At 42.0% G+C, this 24,717-nt stretch overlaps 2 protein-coding genes across 9 annotated transcripts in view; one reads left to right on the forward strand and one right to left on the reverse strand.

Moving 5' to 3' along the window:
- Positions 1-14,438, reverse strand: part of si:ch211-127i16.2 (putative flavin-containing monoamine oxidase A) — a 41,117-nt gene extending 26,679 nt beyond the window's left edge. For 6 of the 8 annotated variants that reach the window (XM_014132252.3, XM_014132246.3, XM_014132234.3 and 3 more), the window contains exons 1-7: positions 14,146-14,438; positions 13,793-13,880; positions 9,986-10,166; positions 8,096-8,210; positions 7,334-7,491; positions 6,760-6,882; positions 5,641-5,725 (exon numbers count right to left, since the gene is read on the reverse strand). In XM_014132252.3, coding sequence (XP_013987727.3) covers positions 5,641-5,725; positions 6,760-6,882; positions 7,334-7,491; positions 8,096-8,210; positions 9,986-10,166; positions 13,793-13,880; positions 14,146-14,263 — 868 coding nt within the window. In that variant the 5' untranslated portion in view covers positions 14,264-14,438. The remainder of the gene's footprint in view (positions 1-5,640; positions 5,726-6,759; positions 6,883-7,333; positions 7,492-8,095; positions 8,211-9,985; positions 10,167-13,792; positions 13,881-14,145) is intronic. The other 2 variants (XM_014132239.3, XM_045690493.2) reach the window with 2 other exon arrangements.
- Positions 14,439-15,540: 1,102 nt separating this feature from the next.
- On the forward strand, positions 15,541-24,328 carry vsig8a (V-set and immunoglobulin domain containing 8a). Its single transcript, XM_014133484.3, has 8 exons — positions 15,541-15,954; positions 16,798-16,856; positions 17,486-17,655; positions 17,892-18,096; positions 18,999-19,151; positions 19,288-19,410; positions 19,531-19,675; positions 23,747-24,328. The coding sequence occupies exons 1-8, from the start codon at positions 15,899-15,901 to the stop codon at positions 23,943-23,945; spliced, it is 1,110 nt and encodes a 369-aa protein (XP_013988959.2). The 5' UTR covers positions 15,541-15,898; the 3' UTR covers positions 23,946-24,328.
- The last annotated feature ends 389 nt before the right edge of the window (positions 24,329-24,717 follow it).

Below are 24,717 nucleotides of genomic sequence, written 5' to 3' on the forward strand. Positions count from 1 at the left end.
TTTGTGTCATTCTCAAAACTTTTGGCCACAACTGTACAGCCCTGGAGACAAGGGATGTCTGTGTCTCTCTGGGCTTACCAAACAGATCCAAGAGATTACTTCTAAAATGGGTGACAGAATTTTCCTTGGGGTACATTTTGCTCGGATCGGTAGAGGCCTTTCACTCTAATCCAACAGTGACAGTCGATCATTGCTGACTGTCGTTCCAGTAACACTGTCTGCCAGTCTAGACACGCACCTCATCTTTAGAAGGTAGTCTTCTGCTCTACTGGCTCCCTAACCCTGACTCATTGTGACTCCGTTTTCCCTCAGCTAATATTCACTACAGTCTGTTATCACTCTGTCTCTAGCCTGTCTCTCATTCTCTCTCTCTCTCTCTCTCCTCTCCCTTATTCTCTCGCGCTCTCTCACTAATTAATTATCTCCTTAATGTTTTTTTTATCCTGATAACTGGCACATCTGTCTCTCCAGCTCCTCTTTTGACAGTGACCTGTGAAACAGAACTGCGATCTAACCGTAGCCTCCGGCAAGGGTGCTCTAGGATTTTACACTGCTCATTTTCTATCTCCAACTTTGTTGCTACATTCTCTCAGGGTCCAGAAGAAAAGCGATAAGAAACTGGAGAGAAATACAGCACAAATGCAGTCAAGTACCAGTATGTACTTTTCTTAAAAACAAATATATGCAATGTAATAAACTGATAACCAAATCCGTTTTCAAAGGTTTAATCTTCCGGAGAGATTAATATCTACTGTATATTTTTTCAATCACTACAACTTCACTTCAACGCAATAACTCCTACTTTCAGTGCAATACCAAATAAGTCATGATTTAGTCTTATACACACTGTCTGAAAGCCTTTCAGCCTGCTGGAAGAGGCTTGGGTCATAGTGGGCAAATCAATGCTAATGCATTTCTTACCTGTTTTCATACAGTGTAAACAAGCCATATGAATTAACTATGAGTGGCAGATCTGTCGGGTCCTGTGCCATTGCCCTAGCCTGCTGTCATTAGAAAAGCTCCTCTTGGAGAGGGTTGAAGATAGATGGCAATATCAGGCGCTGGGCCGCTTGGCTGCCAGTCAAGTCCAATTGCATCCAGTTGAAATTCCAGTTTAGTCAGGTAGAACTATACTTAGAGGAAGATGCCTATTGCCCAGAACCTAATTTCACCCATGTAGAGTGCACCTTAATTCACCCACATCCACAACAGAAAATAAACACACACACACACGAAGGAGCACACGTACACACATACAAATAAATGTACACACACACAAACACACATGCAGGCATGAAGACACACACAGCCAGGTGCACACATGCACACACACTAATGCACACACATACTGTATACACATGCACACACACACACACAAACAGCTGCCATGCTCAAAGCGACCTAGCTACTACTCAAACACATAATCCACACACACACACACACACACACACACACACACACACACACACACACACACACACACACAGAGACTCAAGTATATATTCAAACAAAATTATAATTTAGAACATGGACAGCTGTGTGTATTGTATAGTAGAACAGTCCTAGAAATGAAGATCAAATGAACTCCATTGAGTCATACTGCAGGCATTTTCTAAGAGTGATAGCAAGAGAGTAGTTTTGAGGTTGACAACAACAAAACAACGACTTGGCATGCATAATACACTTTGAAACAAATAAAACATTTAGAGTATGAAAATGAATATGTAGCAATGTTCTGAAAAGCCAAGATACAGCCAAAACTCTCCTATCCTGGCTCCACAAACTTCCGCAGAGTGAACTAATACGCAGTCAAGCCCAACAGTTCATAAATCATTGAGATGGCTGAGAAACAGGCAAAAAGGACAACTCTACTCATTATAAAAGATAGATGGATGGCGGAATAAATCATACAGCCGCCAAGACATGACGGACCAGAGAACACACAACTCTAAGACAGAGTGCCAGAGAAGGGCTGTCTGTGTGTGTGTCTGTGTGTCTCTCTGTGTGTGTGTGTGTGTGTGTGTGTGTGTGTGTGTGTGTGTGTGTGTGTGTGTGTGTGTGTGTGTGTGTGTGTGTGTGTGTGTGTGTGTGTGTGTGTGTGTGTGTGTGTGTGTGTCTGACTTTATTTGAGGGTTATGTACTTTTCATCGTGGCTCTATACAGATACAAGGCCTGTGTGTGAATGTGTGTGGGTGAGCGTGTGAGTCGGCCTTGCACAACATCAAATCAAATCAAATTGTATTTGTCACATGCGCCGAATACAACAGGTGTAGACCTTACAGTGAAATGATTACTTACAAGCCCTTGACCAACAATGCAGTTTTAAGAAAATACCTAAAAAAATGCTAATAGTCTGGGTAGCCATTTGATTAGCTGTTCAGGAGTCTTATGGCTTGGGGGTAGAAGCTGTTTAGAAGGCTCTTCGACCTAGATTTGGCGGTCCGGTACCGCTTGCCGTGCGGTAGCAGAGAGAACAATCTATGGCTAGGGTGGCTGGAGTCTTTGACAAATTTTAGGGCCTTCCGATGACACCGCCTGGTATAGAGGTCCTGGATGGCAGGAAGCTTGACCCCAGTGATATACTGGGCCGTACGCACTACCCTCTGTAGTGCCTTGCGGTCGGAGGCCGAGTAGTTGCCATACCAGGCAGTGATGCAACCCGTCAGGATGCTCTCGATGGTGCAGCTGTAAACCTTTTGAGGACCTGAGGACCCATACCAAATCTTTTGGTTTTGTCGTGCCCTCTTCACAACTTTCTTGGTGTGTTTGGACCATGTTAGTTTGTTGGTGATGTGGACACCAAGGAACTTGAAGCTCTCAACCTGCTCCACTACAGCCCCGTCGATGAGAATGGGTGTGTGCTCAGTCCTCCTTTTCCTGTAGTCCACAATCATCTCCTTTGTCTTGATCACGTTGCACCACACAGTCAGGTCTCTGACCTCCTCCCTATAGGCTGTCTCATCGTTGTCGGTGATCAGGCCTACCACTGTTGTGTCATCAGCAAACTTAATGATGAATGATGGTGTTGGAGTCGTGCCTGGCCGTGCAGTCATGAGTGAACAGGGAGTACAGGAGGGGACTGAGCACGCACCCGAGGGGCCACCGTGTTGAGGATCAGGGTGGCGGATGTGTTGTTACCCACCCTTACCACCTGGTGGCGGCCCGTCAGGAAGTCCAGGATCCAGTTGCAGAGGGAGGTGTTTAGTCCCAGGGTCCTTAGCTTAGTGATGAGCTTTGAGGGCACTACGGTGTTGAACGCTGAGCTGTAGTCAATGAATAGCATTCTAACATATGTGTTCCTTTTGACCAGGTGGGAAAGGGTAGTGTGGAGTGCAATAGAGATTGCATCATCTGTGGAGCTGTTGGTGCGGGAACAGGGACTATGGGGGTCTCCTTGAAACATGTTGGTATTACAGACTCAGACAGGGAGAGGTTGAAAATGTCAGTGAAGACACTTGACAGTTAGTCAGCGCATGCTCGGAGTACACGTCCTGGTAATCCGTCTGGCCCAGCGGCCTTGTGAATGTTGACTAGTTCAACGGTCTTACTCACATCGGCTGCAGAGAGCGTGATTACACAGTCGTCCGGAACAGCTGATGCTCTCATGCATGTTTCAGTGTTACTTGCCTCGAAGCGAGCATAGAAGTTATTTAGCTCGTCTGGTAAGTGGCAGCTTTACCCTTTACCTCAGTGCGAATGTTGCCTGTAATCCATGGCTTCTGGTTGAGGTATGTACGTACAGTCACTGTGGGGATGACGTCCTCGATGCACTTATTGATAAAAGCCAGTGAATGATGTGGTGTACTCCTCAATGCCATCGGAAGAATCCAGGAACATATTCCAGTCTGTGCTAGCAAAACAGTACTGTAGTTTAACGTCTGCTTCATCTGACCACTTCTTTATAGACCGAGTCACTGGTGCTTCCTGCTTTAATTTTTGCTTGTATGCATGAATCAGGAGGATAGAGTTATGGTCAGATTTGCCAAATGGAGGGTGAGGGAGAGTTTTGTACGTGTCTCTATGTGTGGAGTAAAGGTGGTCTAGAATTTTTTTCCCTATGGTTGCACATTTAACATGCTGGTAGAAATGAGGTAAAACTGATTTAAGTTTCCCTGCATTAATGTCCATGACCACTTGGAGCGCCGCCTCTGGTTGAGCCGTTTCCTGTTTGCTTATGTTAAGGTGGAATACAGCTCATTGAGTGAGGTTTTAGTGCCAGCCTCAGTCTGTGGTGGTATGTAGACAGCTAAGAAAAATACAGATGAAAACTCTCTAGGTAGATAGTGTGGTCTAAAGCTTATCATGAGATGCTCTACCTCAGGCGAGCAAAACCTTGACACTTCCATAGATATCGTGCACCAGCTATTGTTTACAAATATGCATAGGCCCCCGCCCCATGTCTTACCAGAGGCTGCTGTTCTGTCCTGCCGACAGTGTATAACCCGCCAGCTGTATGTTCTTAATGTCGTCGTTCAGCCACGACTCGGTGAAACATAAGATATTACAGTTTTTAATGTCCCGTTGGTAGGATATACGTGCTTTCAGTTCCTCCCATTTATTTTCCAGCAATTGAACGTTAGCTAGCAGAACGGAAGCCAAGGGCCGATTAGCCACTCGTCGCCTGATCCTCACAAGTCATCCTGATCTCTTTCCGCAAAACCTACGTTTCCTTTTCCAGCAAATCACAGAGATTTGGACCTGGTCGGGTGTCTATAGTATATCTCTCGTGTCTGACTCATTGAAGAAGAACTCCTTGTACAATTTGAGGTGAGCAATCCCAGTTCTAATGTCCAGAAGTTCTTTTCGGTCATAAGAGATGGTAGCAGCAACATTATGTATAAAACAAGTTATGAACAATGCGAATAAAATTATAAAATAGCACGGTTCGTTAAGAGCCGACTTTAATGAGAACCTTGCTCCTTGCCAAGGTCAGCTTTATGCCAAGATCTGTCCATACCCAGCTTCCTCTGACTGGAAATGCCAGGGTAGTTTCCAGGGCACCTGCATTTCAAATTGAACGTGTCACACAAATGACTTTAAGCGTCACTCACATCTTTTATTTATCCTTCACCCCTGTTTTTGGATAGACATCTAAATTACTGCACAGGCTCTGGTTTTAAGAGTCCCTGTCACGTGTCAGGCTGCCTCCATAGCTGATTCAGAGTCAGCAGGCCACTGGTAACAGAGACCGGCCAATCCCTGCTGCATAATTCAATGCTGTTCCCAGATGTGTCTCATTAAGTGTCCTGGCTGGGGTCCATTGCTCCAGCAGAAGGTTCTATGCATTCTCTGGTTTCTTGGTACCGGGCAGTGGGGCCATGCCTTCATCCCTCCATTCCTCCATCCCACCTCCTAAGTATGAGTTACTGGAATCAGGGTCTTGTCATATCTGCTTGGCTGCCCTGTTCAACACACTTTAGTGGCTTGCCTTTGAGTTTCTGTGTCAGTGGGTATTTCATTAGAGGAGTGATGAAGTGGGGCGACAGAGATGGGGCGACAGAGGTGGGGCGACAGAGGTGGGGCGACAGAGGTGGGGCGACAGAGATTGGGTGACAGAGGTGGGACACACACACACACACACACACACAGCACACACACACACACACACACACACACACACACACACACACACACACTGACCTGCCAGGTGAGGAGGGCAGGTGACAATCACTGCTCTGCACAGGTAGGAGTGGGTGGCTGTCATCACCTTGGCCCGCTCAGCGTCCTGTGGGACAGACACACACATGCATGTACTGTACATGAACACGCACACACAGACAAATCAAATCACAAACACATATAATAGTGTGTACATCTACAGCATACAATGTAATATACAGCACAGTAGCTGTGACAGACAGGCAGCATTAGTATTCCTCTCCAGTAAGCCAGGCCAGACCAAACCAGGCAGCACTCCGGGGGCTATCTGCTCTGAGGAGCCCATTGAGATGACCAGCACAGAGATATGGAGGCACAGTGGATTTTATAGATGGCCCTGGAGGGCAGGGCCCCGGTGAGAAATATAATAGTGCCGTCCATTATGGATGACCAAAACTCTGGACACTCCGGGGAAGCCAATATGTTCTTATTAAGGGAGAACGCTGTGGGGCCAGCAGTGTAAAGCCAAGTGGTACCATGGTCATGCAGCACAGAGGAAAAGGAAAGTTGAGTTGTTTTGAAAGCCTCATTAGGGTGGTGCATATTATATGGTCCTTTAACCTTGTAAATAATCAAGTGTTTTGTCATTTTAACCTTTTAAATAATCATATTTTTCGAGAATGGCTATTAGATGTTCCTTTTAACCTATCACGTAAGCAAGGTATATTTTGGTCTCTATTATCCTTTTTATAGATAGGGTAACTTCCTGTAAACTGCCTTTCATCTACAGTAACTAGCCAAATGTATTACCTTTTATGCACTTCCACCATGTACACAAACACTCAAAGGTCACAGTGTCTCCACTCAATAGGCTAACACACATCTCCAGTGAAGCAATGCAATGCCAGTGCTCGGTGGTGCCTCTCAGTAGCATGAGAGAGAAAGAGAGAGTGAGAGAGAAAGAAAGAAAGAAAGAAAGAAAGAAAGAAAGAAAGAGAGAGAGAGAGAGAGAGAGAGAGAGAGAGAGAGAGAGAGAGAGAGAGAGAGAATGGAGTGGAACAGACAGAGGCTCACAGGAGATGGCTTGTTCCCTGTCTGAAGTGACTGTTATCTCAGTGTCACACCTCGTCACTCACTGAGTGAGCTGTTACTGTACGTTACCTGCCATATGGCCGTCACAGCCTGGCCCAGCCGGACACTCTCTCTCCCAATCTGCTGGGCTAAACGCTCTGACAGCTGCTGGGTTCCCCCCTGTGGACACAGAGCAGCCGTACAGTCCAATGTCTGTGCAGTGACAAGACGTGTAGACCATCAGTGAGCTGAGTTTAATTAGGTAGGTGGTAAGCAAGCAATATCCAGACCCAAGTCCCACAAAAATCGAATGCAGTTTCTCTCTTTCTATCTCTGGCTGTCCCAGTAACTTTTTCTCTTTCCCTTTCTCTATCTCTCTATACTGTACATGGCTCTCCCCTAAATCTCTCTAGCTCTCTTTTCAATATCTCGTTCTCAAAGACACAACGGAACAGGAGAATTCTCCTGTTTTTCCATAGAGAGTAACGGAAGTCACAATTCCCACAAATTCCCAACCCATTCTAATCCTCTCCCTAACCCACTGTGAGGGTCAAAAGACCATAGGCTGGACTCAAGTCACCACCACCATCAGCGGTCCCCTACTCTACCCCATGTGGAGCCAGAGAGAGAGGCAGCGATAGCGGTAGAGCCCATCCCAGGTCACCTTGACCCTGAACTCCTGCGCTGAGCCTGGGGTGCTCTCCAGCAGGCACAGGACGCCTCCAGCTGCTGCAGCATACATGATGAAGTAGAGGAAGGACATCTGATTGGGCTCCATGCCAAACACAACCCGGCTGCACACACCCATCTCCTCCTTCATCTCTGGAGACATGGAGACAGGGAGACAGAGACAGAGACAGAGACAGAGAGAGAGAGAGAGAGAGAGAGAGAGAGAGAGAGAGATAGAGATAGAGTGAGAGACCAAAACTTATATAGCTCAGTATTTGTATTATTATTTATTTCCTCATCTTCATCAAGGGTGCCAATCATTTTTGACCTGTCTATACATAATAGATGGTTCTAAGAGATGTGGCCATCCATCACCCAAGCCCTCTGGCTGTGCCTAAGGCAGGATGCACATTACCCAGGAACACTTGAGAGCATCCTCTAGGCACAGTAGGGGAAAATCAAATCCATTCATTTTCTAGCAGGGCAAACGTACATTGGAACACCCAATTCTGGAAAGCTCTGAATCTGTAATAAACTCTATTTTAAACACTTCGACCTGATTCTTCGTTGGTTCTCGCGATATCTTGACCCAACTGTTGGACCGTATCCCAGCTCTGCTGTTGTTTATACCTACACTATTAAAATACAATAACAATTTAAAAATCGACAACAAGTCTTTGGTTTACATGCTCTTATTTTTGTTTTGATGTCAAGTTCTTAGTGAGTGGGTTGAAGTGTGAGAGGTGGTGCTGCTCACCTTCTGTCCAGGCATGTTTCTCTATGTAGGAATGTAGGGTCATACTGTCCAACTCCTGGGCATTGGGGGTCTTCATGGGGTCCTCCACTGACACTGTGGAACTCAACCTGTCAATCTGACACACAGCACATACATGTATGCACACACATTAATGATAATGCATACACATTAATGATCTAAACCACTGAGACAGCTAAAAGGTAATTGATGTATAAAGCAATATAACAATATTCACTATTCATAATTTCTGCTCTGGCCTTGGAACTATTCTTTGAAGCCCCTTTTTTATCTTCCTTGTGTTCACTGGATGCGTTAATTTATAGGTGTTGCTTCCATCCCTCTTGCCTCAACCTGGGCTCGAACCAGGGATGTTCTGAACAGATCGACTGTCACGAAGCAATGTTACCGTCGCTCTACAAAAGCCACAGCTATTGTAGAGCGAGGGAAACAACTTCTTCAAGGTCTCAGAGTGGGTGACATCACCAATTGAACGTAACTAGCTCGCAACGCTAACTAGCAAGCCATTTCACATTGGCTACATTAGCATTGTGTTTCTGTGCCATCATTATGACGCGAGACCACACTCACATTAACACAGCATGATTCATTTAGAATATAATTAACACATCACATTTAGGGCATCACATCAATTCATCACATAATTAACAAAACTACTAGGATGATGTTGATTAAGTTTATCTCAAAATACAATACAAACAATTAATTACTTTTTCTAGACAAACAAATTCATGTTTGTCTACTATTCATTTGTTTAAGTGAGTAATCAGCACAGGCTGAGTATTTTAATTAGCTGTTTCTCAGTTTGATTTACTGTTAGTTAGACCAGAGGTTTTCAAACCTCTTTGGAACCCCCAGCATTTTGCATGAATTTGAACTATTCCACAGCTAGAACACCTGATTCAACTTGTCAACCAATTTTCAAGTCCTTCAATAGCTGAATCTGGCAACATGCTACAATTTCAACGATTTTACTGAGTTACAGTTCATATAAAGAAATCAGTCAATTGAAATCAATTAATTTGGCCCCAATCTATGGATTTCACATGACTGGGCAGGGAGGTAGGCATGGGTGGGCCTGGGAGGGCATAGCCCCACCCACTTGGGAGCCAGGCCCACCTACTTGGGAGTCAGGTCCAGCCAATCAGGATTAGTTTTTCCTCCCAAACTGCATTATTACAGACAGAAATATTCCTCAGTTTCATCAGCTGTCCGGGTGGCTGGTCTCAGACGATATCGCAGGTGAAGAAGCCGGATGTGGAGGTCCTAGGCTGGCGTGGTTACACGTGATCTACGGTTGTGAAGCCGGTAAGACGTACTGTGAAATTCTCTAAAACAACGTTGGAGGTGGCTTATGGTAGAGAAATTAACGTTACATTCTCTGGCAACAGCTTTGGTGGACATTCCTGCAGGCAGCATGCCAATTGCATGCTCCCTCAAAACTTGGGACATTTGTGGTATTGTGTGGTGTGACAAAATTGCACATTTTAGAGTGGCCTTTTATTGTCCCCAGAACAAGGTGCACCTGTGTAATGATCACGCTGTTTAATCAGCTTCTTGATATGCTACACCTGTCAGGTGGATGGATTTTCTTGGCAAAGAAGAAATGCTCACTAGCAGGGATGTAAACAAATTTGTGCACAACATTTGAGAGAAATAAGCTGTGTATGGAACATTTCTGGGATCTTTTATTTCAGCTCATGAAACATGGGAACGATACTTTGCATTTATATTTTTTGTTCAGTATGATTCAGGACTACAACACAATTGTGAAACGTCTGGAGGTCCCAGAGGAGAGGTTTGAATACCTTGTGGCTTGGTTGTGACCTGCAACATTGGGGAGAATAATGGCCAGACGAGTTAGTCCCCTACCTTCCAGACGAGCTGTGACAGGTCCAGTAGCACCAGTGTAGAGAGGGCAGGGATACTGGTGCTGCTGGTGCGAACCTTGGCATGAGGACCACCAACGTGGTGCACTTTCTTGCCTGTGGTGTATTGTGTGTAGACCTCCAGGCCAAACTCCTGAATGAGGTCCATGACGTAGGTCTGAGTGCTGAGGTAAGAGGAACAACAACACTTAGATTAGCAAAGTGATAATCTTTTGACTTTGATCTTAACAGCAAGGTCAACCGAGACTAAATCTAAATCAACCCACTGGGCAAAGAAGTTAATTCAACGTCTATTCCACGTTGGTTCAACGTAATTTCACGTGGACGTTTTAGGGATTCAACCAGTGTGTGCCCAGTGGGAAGATACATTGTCCATTATTTCATCAAGAATGTTTCAGTTCATTTATTAATTTCCTGATTTGAATGTGCTGAAAATAAATCTATGACGAGGCTGATTATTTATCCAACCTGAGGCTCAGTAGTATGATTCTGGTATGCACCCTCCCTCTTTTATCACAGTCCACTAAAGTCTCTAAACTCCTGAATGACATATTTCAACTTATGTGGTGCCTGTCAAATGATCACTTTCTTTTCCATTAATAAATAATAGTCTGTTCCATATTCTGACTGCATCCCTCTACTACCGTAGATCTAGGAGGCTTCCCATGATCGCACACAGACCTGTCCTCTTTGCACCACCTGACAGACTACACAATGACAACCGCCTTAGCTGCCTGGGTGCAGCAGTGGCCTCTACCAGTCTTCGCTCCAGGTCGATAGTAATCTATATAATCGTTCTAAGCCTGTGTCTAAGTGCGTCCCAGTAAGTCGATTTGTAATGATTTCTGTCCTGGATGAAACCCACTATTATTCTCCTGTAGTAATCATGCCTCCTTTTTGGGATGTATTGATAGCAGCTTTTGTGATTTCCTCAAAGCTCTCCTACTTTGCAGTACTCTCGGAACACAGATATGTTCTGTTCTGTTCATTCCCTCCAATAGCTTGGGAATGTGACTGTGTGAGAGGGAATTTCATGGGCCTTTTTCATAGGCTTATACAGTATAATGGAATATCAATGACTGAAATGTACTATTCTACTTGGCACTTCCACTTGTCATCATTATGAATGTAAACTATGTATGAACTTTGTTTCTTTCCAAAGGTAAACAAAAATCAGTCAGTCCATGTTCAATGTACTGCAAAGAGGCACATTAATTCCCTTCATAATGCCACTGCTCTGCTTGGCCGGATGACAAATTACCATTGATAAATTGTTCTTCATTACTTCACCATTCATCATTTAGACAATATTGTTAGGATGGACCTACATGATGACAGGTTTGGTTTCTTATTAAATGTAATCCGTTAGTTACTAGTTACCTGTCCAAAATTGTAATCATTAATGTAATTTGGGGATTACCCAAACTCAAATGGAACAAACTTTTTCAGTGCTGAATTGAATGTCAATGAGAAAACAGAAAGGTCTCATTAATGTATTTTTTCCCTCAAACATCCTTTCTGAATTATAAAGTAATCCAAGAAATAATCACCTAGTTTTTCAAAAGTATTTGTTGACAGTTACAGTTTTTTGTAGGCCCAATCAGATTACCTGTAGGCCTAATTGATTACTCAGCCTACTTTGATTATGAAGTTAGGCTAAACCCAATTGTAACACCTCCAATGTATCAAATAATTTTGCATTTACCCCTACTGCACTGAGTGACATGGCACCATTCCAAGTAAACTCAGTGGTAGAGGTAACACAGTAAATGTAAATTTGGGATACGCCTATGAATATGTTGTTTTGTATGGTATATATAATTTATGGATGTCCATCATCGATTTCGTATGATATGAATTGCAATTCGTAACATATCATACAAATTGCAATTGGTTACGAATTGAAATTTGTACAATATGTAAAACATTTGCTAAACATATGATTTGTTACGAATTCCAAGTTGTCTAACATTAACATTAGTTGACTAACATTAGCTAGGCTAGTGGTTATGGTTAGGGGTTAAGGTTAGGGTTAGGAGTTAGGTTAAAGGGTTACGGTTAGGGTTATGGTTAACCTGTTGGGGCTATGGGGCAGTATTTGCACGGCCGGATAAAAAATGTACCCGATTTAAACTGGTTACTACTCTTGCCCAGAAACGAGAATATGCATAATTAGTAGATTTGGATAGAAAACACTCTAAAGTTTCTAAAACTGTTTGAATGGTGTCTGTGAGTATAACAGAACTCATATGGCAGGCCAAAACCTGAGAAGATTCCATACAGGAAGTGCCCTGTCTGACAATTTGTTCTCCTTCTGTGGCATCTCTATCGAAAATACAGCATCTCTGCTGTAACATGACATTTTCTAAGGCTTCCATTGGCTCTCAGAAGGCGCCAGAAAGTGGAATGACGTCTCTTCTGTCTCTGGGCGAAAAACAGCAGGAGATTTTCTGAGTGGTCAGGCTGGGAACAGTGACACTGGAGATGCGCGTTCATGAGAATTCTCTATTTTTTTCTTTCAGCCTTTGAATGAATACAACGTCGCCCGGTTGGAATATTATCGCTATTTTACGAGAAAAATAGCATAAAAATTGATTTTAAATAGTGTTTGACATGCTTCGAAGTACAGTAATGGAATATTTAGAATTTTTTTGGTCACGAAATGCGCTGGTGCGTCACCCTTTGGATACTGACCTGAACGCATGAACAAAACGGATGTATTTGAATATAATTATGGATTATTTGGAACCAAAACAACATTTGTTGTTGAAGTAGAAGTCCTGGGAGTGCATTCTGACGAAGAACAGCAAAGGTAATCCAATTTTTCTTATAGTAAATCTGAGTTTGGTGAGGGCCAAACTTGGTGGGTGTCAAATTAGCTAGCCGTGATGGCCGGGCTATGTACTCAGAATATTGCAAAATGTGCTTTCGCCGAAAAGCTATTTTAAAATCTGACACCGCGATTGCATAAAGGAGTTCTGTATCTATAATTCTTAAAATAATTGTTGTGTATTTTGTGAACGTTAATCGTGAGTAATTTAGTAAATTCACCGGAAGTTTGTGGTGGGTATGCTAGTTCTGAACATCACATGCTAATGTAAAAAGCTGGTTTTTGATATAAATATGAACTTGATTGAACAAAACATGCATGTATTGTATAACATAATATCCTAGGAGTGTCATCTGATGAAGATCATCAAAGGTTAGAGCTGCATTTAGCTGTGGTTTTGGTTTTTGTGACATATATGCTTGCTTTGAAAATGGCTGTGTGATTATTTTTGGCAGGGTACTCTCCTGACATAATCTAATGTTTTGCTTTCGCTGTAAAGCCTTTTTGAAATCGGACAATGTGGTTAGATTAACGAGAGTCTTGTCTTTAAAATGGTGTAAAATAGTCATATGTTTGAGAAATTGAAGTTATAGCATTTTTGAGGTATTTGTATTTCGCGCCACGCGATTCCACTGGCTGTTGACTAGGTGGAACGCAAACGTCCCACCTTGCCCAGGGAGGTTAAGGGAAGGGTTAGCTAACATTATAAGTAGTTTCAAAGTTGCTAAAATGTAGTAAGTAGTTGCAAAGTTGCTAATTAGCTAAAGTTGTCCGTGATGAGATTTGAACATACAACCTTTGGGTAGCTAGATGTTTGTGTTACATGCCCCCCATCCACCCAGGCAAACCACTTTAGTTTCGTTTTTGACTTAAGTAACCTTCTGTCTTATGTAACCATACCAAAGATACGTTTACTATGTTACATCCAGTCTATGAGACCAGGCTGTTCCAAGAACCTACCTGCCAACCCACTGCCCTCCCATGTCCCAGCGATCAATGCCGTGGGCGGCAGGTAATTCCTGGGTAACAGTTCGTCCTCCTACCCGGTCTGAAAAAACACATACACCGTCAATCGCATTAAATGTTCATATTTATAATAGTGTTGCCTTATAATTCTGTTTCGAATTGTTAAAATATTTCATATTCTTGGACTGTAATTTCTGCTCCTCAAAAATTAGCCCGTAAACAAATGACAGGCTACAACTTTATTTCTATGACAGCAAATGGGACGCGTCGAAGCCGCTGTCACAGGCTAGATGCGGAGAACGTTGAATGTTTCGCTGCATAATGAATGACAAACAGTTTTGACAAACCTTTTCCTTCCAGAATTAATATTCTGAGTTTGCCATTTCTCTTCCGCAGAGTCTGAGCAGCACTCAGTCCTGACAGCCCAGCGCCGACAATAACAACATCCCACGTTTCTTCAGTCATGACTGCAAACCTCTGAAAACTTGGACTATTCTAATTTAACTGTTGGCTAAATGTTTCGTACTGAAGACTGTAACTGCTTTATCAAACGTTTACGTCAGATAAATCGTTTACATAATCGAGCCGTAAACAGTAATGTGGAAGACTTCGGACTGGAAGAAAAAACCCAACAGCATATAGCCTAGTTGGCACTCCATGCATGATTTAGCAAAACTGGGTAGAAGGTCATGATGGCCCAATGCATAGGCTACAGATTAGCTCCATATGTGTAGGCTATAGTTTATTGTGCAGTTATTGCCTGTTGCCCCAGGCTTCTATGCACAGATCTTATTTATTCTCAATATTATTTTCATTTTAACACTGAATTCAACTGTCACAGTCTAGTCTTTGACCTGCGGTAAATCACAACAATTATAGATACATCATGGGGTCTTCTTTTAGTAACACATTGCTTTAACCCTCCATAAGGCCTACATAAGGCGGTCATAAGGATGACATAACACATGTCATGATATTAATGATTTAACACAAACGTTTCCAAGGCAGCAATCTGACTATCAGTCTCACATACTGTAACATGATCATTGGATTAGTAGTGTGAGAAAACAACATTCTCTGGTCTGATGAAACCAAGATTGAACTCTTTGGCATGAATGCAGAGCATCACGTCTGGAGGAAACCTGGCACCATCCCTATGGTGAAGCATGGTGGTGACAGCATCATGCTGTGGGGATGTTTTTCAGCGGCAGGGACTGGGAGTCTGGTCAGGATTGAGGGACAGATGAATGGAGTAGAGAGAGATCCTTGATGAAAACCTGCTCCATGTTTCATCTGTCTTCATCTGGGATGGGATACTGCATGTCCAGGAAATTAAAGCCACAAATAATGCTAATGTCATGCAGTTGGTTATGTTACAGGAATATTTATGGACAAACAAGGAAAACCTTATGGTAAATTGTAGTACCTGCTGAGATGCTGCTGCATGATTTAAGGCTTGACTGGGGATTATTTTAGAGGCAATTCATATTAACTAGTCTATTTATTTTTGAGGAAATAGGCAATTCACAGTCACACATGAGTATCTGTGGACTGCATCTCTAAAAAATGTTCTGTTTTGGTTATTTCATATTTTAATGGGAAATGTAGACGTCCTGTTCCAATTACTATAGTTATTTTATCAATTTTAGCCAATTTGGTTGTTTAATCTATTTTGTTGATTCACTCCCCACTACACCTTGTGTATCCTGGAATAACCAGTAACCAGATGAATAACCCGTTTGTTGTCACCTGAGACCTGGCTGTTTGGACCACATTACCATGGCCTCCTAGCTCCTTGTTTGAAACCAGAGCTCATCCACAGATGGTAGGCGATAAAGTGAACAAAGTATTTGACAAAGAGTGACTATCCACAAAATCGAAACATTTTCAAACGTGTGTAACTTCCTTAGTGCTGGTGACACTTTATGGCAGTCCACACTAATTCTGGTTTAAGGTTTCTTTAAAAACAGGTTTTGATAGAAGACCAGTGAGATTAGCCTATGCTAATTAGATGGAGGAGGAAGACAGGCATGATCTGCTGTGTCAGAGGGATAGAGAAGAAGAAAGAACAGAAGAGACAGAGAAAAAGAACCTGCCGACATGCTTTGTCGATTGATTGGAATGGTTCTGCATTTGGATGAGCGACGTTCATTCAGGTAAATTGTGTTCATTGTCACGTTGATTTCCCCTTTGTGCTATTGTGAGGTTTTTTTCGTTTTTTTGGGCTACCTTGTATTGTTTTCAAGCCTTGTTATAAAATCAAATCACATTTTATTTGTGACATGCTTTGTAAACAACAGGTGTACATTAACAGTGTGCGAAAACACTGTTGTAGTCTGGCTTCAATAATACAGTTGGAAAATAAGTACATTATTGTGGAGCTACTGTTTGGGTGCTTCAACCAAAGGGAACATCTAGTTTTAAAACGTTTTGATTAACCTGTCTAAAACAATTGGTATGTCACAAAATACCCTATCCAAGAAGAAATAGCTTATCTAAGCATTTTACTTTATTTTGTTAATATCAGTACATTATCTTTTTGTCTCTAAAAATACTTTGAAATACATGTAGGTTGAACAGAATTTAGGTGTAGCAGATGCAGCTGTATAACTGATGCTTTAGCGTGACGCAGCTCACAAATATATACCTCTTTGTTCAGTGTACCTGCTCTTTTTTATACGTTGTCTATTTCAACACTCTGCTTCAAGTCTGTTACACAGTTCAAGTCAGGGCAGTTAGGCAGCAGACAATATAAAGGATTCAGTCTACAAAACACTTTTTCTATTATTTTCTCTTCCATCCAGGTTCATTTTGCAATGAAGGTGTGTTTTCACAAATTGTCCCAACACAAACTGGGATGCTCAGAATGCCATGTCATGTGCTCATCTAGTTTTCAAGCAGGGCACCACAGAGAGCTATATGTATTTTCAAAGCATTGCTGTGTGTGCTTGTCTGTTCAATGTTGCCATGGTTCAAAATGTCTATCCATGCGTTCCTAGCTCTCACCAATGGTCTTCCATGATCGGGATATGTGCAATCACAGTTTTTCTCAATGCAGGTGAGGAAGAACACCCTACACACATGCACACACACACATGCACATGCCTTTTCAGGACCTTCTTTCCTTGTTGTACAGTAATCTGTAAAGTGAGGAAATAATTCATTTCTATTACTAACTTATCCCTGAACTCGACACTGGAAACTGGATTGTTACAGACTGAATAGAACAGTCTATTTATTCAAGGATGGCAATCATAACACTGTTCATCCCTTGGGTAATGGTCTCCAGGTGTGTTGCCATGGTGGATACTACCAGTTCACAAGAAGGCTTTTGTTTCTCTCTTGAGGATATACTAGTGTCCTGTAAATGTAGTTGAGTTTGATTGCATCTCTCAGTTACTTCATTTCAATATGCTCGTCTAACAAACTAACACGAGAACACTCAATAACAAACATCTCATGTTGTTATTAGAGAAGTCAAGGATACAGCATCAATGGTTTTTTTCACCATTTAAAAAACTATAGTCAGGTAAATGTAAATTCTAAAGAAGAAGCTGAATACTAAATATCTCTCCTAAGTTTTCTAAGCAGTAGGCCTACAGTAGTAATTAGTATTAGAAGGTCAAATTCAATAGACTTGAGAAGTTGTCACTAGGGTTCACTGTAACGGTATTTGAATGGCCCTAGCTGGCAGCATGGGGATGCAGCTGACCTCTACTGGTCCTCAGACCGTCCAGAGGGCCCAGGGGGAGAGAATGACCCTGGTGTGTACATACACACCTGACCCCTCGGACACTGGAGAGCTGGATATTGAGTGGTCAGTGGTCAGCCCAGATACCACCCAGAAGGACCAACTGGTAAGTGGCACTGAAGTTACCAAGTCATTCTCGGTGAGATCTCAGATTGTTATATAAAGTTCTCTCCACAACCTTTCAAGCAATCACAAAACATGCTGTTAGATAAAGTAACTGGTTCAAGGATAGAACCAATTCCATTACTTCCATCTGCTCACCTCTTGTTGCTATGATATATCAAACATCTGTTGATTTTTTTCCCCGTTCTTCTGATTTTTCAATTGTTGGGACTTCTTCAGCTGTTGTCCTATGCAGGTGGGAATAAGTACATCCATGGTAACCCTGGTCTAACTAAGGGGCTGGACTTTGCTGCTGGCGACCCTTCCCTGGGTGATGCATCCCTCTCCATCGCTTTCCTGTCACCAGCCCATTCTGCCACCTACCAGTGTAAAGTCAAGAAGTCACCGGGAGTGGACATGCAGAAAGTGTCCCTGGTCGTGATGGGTGAGACAGACGTTACATTTCAACTTTGGGCTAACGTGTCAACATGCTGCATTATTTAAGCCTGGCTGTTGGACTCACACCTGTAGTGTGGCTTGGTTTTAGTTAGTTGTGACAACTTGAATATCTTAAGGTGAATCACTTCATGAAAATGTGGTTGGTTTTCTCCTCAAGAGAATGTCACCACTCCACATTTTCATTGTCATGGTTTTTTTGACCTCATGAACCTCCAACTGTACTTCTGAACAACCTCCAACGTACAACAAGACCTTCAAACTGAGTATTCCTAAAGTGCTTTCACAAATACAAGTGTCACACTGGCAATGTTATGGACTATTGAGTAGAATAAGTTCAGTTGGAGCTAAAACTTCCTCACAGTTACTGCAGGTTTAAGTCAGTTCTATTATGCTGTGCTTCACCATTCTCCTTCTCAACCGAACTTTTCTTAGCCTTTTTTCTTTTACCTTTTTTCTTTTACCTTTTTTCTTTTAGCTTTTGTCTTTTACCTTTTGTCTGCACTTTTTTTCACTCTGCCACTCTTTAATTCTTTCTGTCTATCTCCCTCCCTGTGTATAATAGAGCGGTATTGTGTGTGGTGGGAAAATAAGCTTTGGTGAAAAGAAAATGCAGTAGTACACCCTGAATAGAGGCACTAACAAAAAAGTGGCCTTGTTTTCAAACAATGGAAACAAAGCTTACCTCAGAAAATGTCAGAGACCTGTCATTCTCTACCCTGACAAGCAAAGGTGTCCTTGGCTTTATTTAATAAAAAAAAATTTAATATTCCAGATGTGTCTCTTTTCTAATGTTAAGGTAGAAATAAGCACTGTCCTCTTTAATGTATTCAGTTGTTTTAAACTGTGACAGAGCGGATATTTGTGTAATTATTATTCCTTTGTCGTCAGTTCGTCCTTCGGTGCCTAAATGCTGGGTGGAGGGTGGGGAGGCAGTGGGGGAGACTGTCTCCCTGCACTGCAAGTCATCCGAGGGGTCCTCTCCCCTCAACTACGCATGGAAGAGAGAAAGAGGAGGTCCCATCCCACCCTCAGCCACACAGAGTAAGTCTGACCTTTACTGGTTTCATGGTGAATTACATCAGAGCACATTTTAACAGAAACTGTATCTAAGCTGATTGGTCATGCAATGAAAAATAAATGTGTTCATTTCTGCTCTTCATACTTTGTGATCCATGAGACCGTGTGACTGGGGAGTTGTTGATCAGCAATCACTCTGAGAGCTTTGTGGGGATTTACATGTGTGAGGTGACCAATGCTGTGGGGGACGAGAGGTGCAGAGTCAAACTGACAGCTAACAAACGTAGGTACACACTCAGTCACTCATTCAGTCAATCCCTCACTCAGTCATTCACTCACGTTTAAAGCACAAAAAAAGTAAAAAAGTTCCTTCACCTGGTTCTTGTTCCCTCCATCTCCCTAGCCCCTAACAGAGCAGGAGTGATAGCGGGTACTGTGGTGGGTTGTATACTGCTCATCATCATTCTGGCGATACTCATATGGCTCCTCATCTACAAGTGTGATGCAAGGTTCACACGCTATGAGAAGGAAGTGTCTAACGACATCAGGTACTGGAGAATGTATTGTATTCACACTAAGACCGTAGATCAGGGATGGGCAACTTTGATGGGGGTGTGGGCCACAAAAATTCTGAACTGATGAGAGGCCGCAGTGGTTCGCAGGTCTGCGTACCCACATCCATACCCGCACATGCAGTCAGAACCGGCCTCATTTCATAAAATTCTATTCATTTGTGTGAAACTTCCTGTAATTCTACACATTTTGCTATAGGTTGGGGAGGAATGTATGCAGTGCAAGAAAAAGTATATGAACCCTTTGGAATTATCTTGATTTCTGCATAAATTGGTCATAAAATTAGTTCTGATCTTCATCTAAGTCACAACAACAGACAAATACAGTCTGCTTAAACTAATAACACACTAATTATTATATTTTTCTTGTCTATATTGAATACATAATTTAAACATTCATAGTGTAGGTGTAACGGTTGTCGTCGGGAATGGAGGACCAAAACGCAGCAGGAATGTGGATGCTCATCTTGTATTTATTTTAAATAATGAGAACACCAAAATAACAAATGAAAAACGCACGAACAACAAAACAGTCTTGTCAGGCTCACACAGGCAAAACAAGAAACAATCTCCCACAAACACTTAACCAAACACATACCCATATATGGGACTCTCAATCAGAGGCAACTAGAAAACACCTGCCTCCAATTGAGAGTCCAACCCCAATAAACTAGACAAAGAAATACAAAAGACTAGAGACCACATAGAAATACAAACCTAGAACATAACCCCAAAAACCCGGAAATAATAAATCAAACACCCTACTACATAAAACACCACCCCGAGCCACATAAACAAAATACCCTCTGCCACGTCCTGACCAAACTACAATAACAAATAACCCTTATACTGTTCAGGACGTGACAGTAGGTTGGAAAAAGTATGTGAACCCCTAGGCTAATGACTTCTCCAAAAGCTAATTGGAGTCAGGAGTCAGTTAACCTGGTGTACAATTATTGAGACGAGATTGGCGATGTTGGTTAGAGCTGCCTTGCCCTATAAAAAACACTCACAAAATTTGAGTTTGCTATTCACAAGAAGCATTGTCTGATGTGAACCATGTCTCGAACAAAAGAGATTTCAGAATACCCAAGATTAATAATTGTTGACTTGCATAAAGCTGGAAAGGGTTACAAAAGTATCTCTCCTTGATGTTCATCAGTCCACGGTAAGACAAATTGTCTATAAATGCTACTCTCCCTAGGAGTGGCCGTCCTGCAAAGATGACTGCAAGAGCACAGCGTAGAATGCTTAATGAGGTTAAGAAGAATCCTAGAGTGTGTCATGACGTGGCCCTCTTTGGGTATAGCTAGTGGCTTCCTCCTCTCTCCCTCCTACACCCAGGTTCTGCTATCTCAGGTCGTAAATTCCTGGAGGAGACTCTCTCCTCCTGGCCATGCAAAAAGAGACACATAGAGAGAACAAAGGAACTTCTTCTGCATTACAGAACTTGAGAACTGAACAATATCCATGTTTTGGAGAATGTGTAAACGGTCGGTGGAGAAGCCAGCTACGACCCGGTCTGTTTTGTTTCATGTTTGTGACCTCATGAAAGACAATACAGCCACATTACCATAACTCTGTTTATACAGGAGCCTCTGTTGTGAGGTTTGCGTCTAATTATTGTATAAAATGAATGAGTAAAGATGAAACTATTTGTGAAATGATGTAATGTGAGTTTAAACCGTTAATGTGAGAGAATTGTATTCCCTTTAAAGTTTAACTAAGTCATTGGCCCGCCCCCATGAGCACAGACATGATCTGGCTCATGGGACAGCCCTTTTCTACTGTTACGAATAAAACCCCAACCTGAAGAAATCCTCTTCAGACCATACATACCTCAGTCAGCTGAGGGGGCAAAGGTTTGAGTAGAGACCACAAAAACCTCAGCCTAAGCTAAGGTTGTAATGGTTGTTGAATTCCTAACCATACCACGTGGAGCATTGGCTACACGGGTGGAAATGGTTAAACTCTGAGACTATCAATCCCGAAAGAATAAGAGCAAATCTTAGGTACTAATTACTAGTCTGCAGCTAGAAATTATGTCAACCTGAGATGCGAAGACCGTCAAGCGCCGAAACATCTATTCTATAAGAACATTTCTGAATGGTACTCTGAAGTATCTATTCTAACCACGAAATACTTCAGGGAAGCAGATAGAGAGACGCTCAGATGAGCTTTACAACAGAAAGATGGACGATTCCAACAGAGATCATGACGACACACTGAGCATAAATATATATTGATTGCAATTATTCCCGAATGAGTGAGCGTTCATGTGCAAAGAATTAGCATTTCAATTCATATAATTATCAACTGTGTAGTGACTCCTTTTTGTCTTTCCCGCCCTTCTCAGTCCACACCCACTTCCCTTTGTCCACAAAGCCGTCATATCGGCTTAGCCCACTAGGGAACCTCCCCTATCATTTCCTTTTAACCATATCTACTATTTGTTTGTTTATGCATTTATGTGATTGTTTAGTTAGTTAGTAAATAAATGATTAAGACAATTGGTGTATGGATGATTCATAGTAATGGCTGGGTTCGGGCAGATAACCAACAATTTACGACATTTGGAATGAAACTAACGTGAGGTAAAGAATAATTCATTAATTAGAAGACTAACTGATCAGATATTAAAATATCTGAAGAGTTATATTAGGAAAATAATAACTTTGTAATCTGAAGATTTTCTTTGGTGCCCCGACTTCCTAGTTAATTACATTGACATGATTAGTTTATTCACGTAATAATAATGACAGAGAATTGATTTGATAAAATAACAGTCTTCAATTTAGTGATGCCAAAGACACGACAAGTGTCAGCTAAAGACTATCAGAAATCTCTGGAACATGCTAACATCTGTTGACGAATCTACAATAAGTAAAACACTAAACAAGAATGGTGTTGATGGGAGGACACCACGGAAGAAGCCACTGCTGTCCAACAAAAATATTACTGCACGTCTGAAGTTCGTAAAAGAGCATCTGGATGTTCCACAGCGCTACTGGCAAAATATTCTGTGGACAGATTAACTACAGTTGAGTTGTTTGGAAGGAACACACAACACTATGTGTGGAGAAAAAAAGGCACAGCACACCAACATCAAAATCTCATCCCAATCGTAAAGTTTGGTGAAGGGAGCATTATGGTTTGAAGCTGCTGTGCTGCCTCAGGGCCTGGACAGCTTGCTATCATCGATGGAAAAATGTATTCCCAAGTCTATCATGACATTTTGCAGGAGAATGTGAGGCTGTCTGTCTGCCAATTGAAGCTCAACAGCATTTGGGTGATGCAACAGGACAACAAGCCAAAACACCGAAGTAAATCAACAACAGAATGGCTTCAACAGAAGAAAATACGCCTTCCTGACCTCAACCCGATTGAGATGCTGTGACATGACCTCAAGAGAGCGGTTCACACCAGACATCCAAAGAATATTGCTGAACTGAAACAGTTTTGTAAAGAGGAATGGTTAACCAGTTTTTAAAATAGCGTCAACCAGTTATTAAATCCAAAGGTTCACATACTTTTTCCACCCTGCACTGTGAATGTTTACACGGTGTATCCGATAAAGACATGAAAACATATACTTTTTTGTGTGTTATTAGTTTAAGCATACTGTGTTTGTCTATTGTTGTGACTTAGATGAAGATCATATCAAATTTTATGACCAATTTATGCAGAAGTCCAGGTAATTCCAAAGGGTTCACATACCTTTTTTTTGCCACTGAAGCTGGCTAGAGTAACTAACCAATTCAAAAATGTTGTGCTGACATGGGATAACTGAGTGACTGTCAGTGACTGACATAACAAGAGAAAAACTGCTGATACACAATCACATTTTTTTATTGCACCTTGTGTATTCTACTATTGTAAGTCTTAACAGTAAGTTAAGACCTCAACTGAGTTCCTAAAATTATATATATATTTATATTTAATGCAGGCCCCATGCCAGTTGCCTATCCCTGCTATAGATAGTTCTGTGGCCATACCGCTGTTTCCACTTGCCCTCTTACCCCCCTGCCCCTATTCTTCTTCCCCCAGGGAGGACGTCCCAGCCCCAGAGAGCCGGCCACACAGCCGAGGCAGCAGCCGGGGCGCAAGCCTCCACCCTGGGGTAGCCTACAGCCAGGTGGGCATGCAACAGACGGGGCACTCAGATCGAGGACACACACACATCCCATCCAGCAGCACTGGATACACACCTGTCAAATATGACAGCAGATACGGCTTCGCTGTATGATCGGAGAGAAAGATGATAACAATCGTGTTTTGCAGGGTGAAATTAGGTACATTCCCTATTGTGACTTTGAAAGGTATATCATCAGTGGGTTTTAATCATATAAAAGACCATGAGAATTAATTTGAAATTAATACTGTTGATAGATGTTGCTTTGGCATTGGAATAAGATAACAAGCAAATACTACAAAGGAAGCAGAACACACAGAGTTCTTTATTCTCCAAATACTTTTTCTAAGTCATAATATCAAAGCCACAGTCTACGATTTCCAGTGATTAATTTTCATGTAATAAAATATACAATTTGATTTAGCAGAATATTATAATACCTCAATGAGATTGGTATAACATTACCTTATCATAAATAAAAAACAAAGTACCCATTACTCAATTTGCTCCTTTTTTAAAATATTTATATTTCAATTGTTTTGTGTACTAGTTTTACAATATATTGTAAAGGTTTACATATTGTCCTTGTAGTAGGACTTTACTATATGTATGTTTCATTTAAATAAATGTCTCATAAAAGTCCATTCTGTAATCAGTTACCGAAGCTTCTAAGTGATTCACACTTAGAAGATTCATCCAAGGTCATCATTACATAGGCTATATGAAAGAGTGTACAGAGATGTATTACCACCTGAAGGCGTGGGGCAGACTAGTTTTACGTAGCCAACCCAGATTGGTGGCATTGCAGTGAAGATACTCTTAAAATTCATTATTTTACACAATATCTTATCACAGCACTGACAAACCATGGTTGATCAACTCCCTG

Source organism: Salmo salar, chromosome 01 (assembly GCF_965601325.2).
Source record: "Salmo salar chromosome 01, fSalSal1, whole genome shotgun sequence".
NCBI classification, from domain to species: Eukaryota; Metazoa; Chordata; class Actinopteri; order Salmoniformes; family Salmonidae; genus Salmo; species Salmo salar.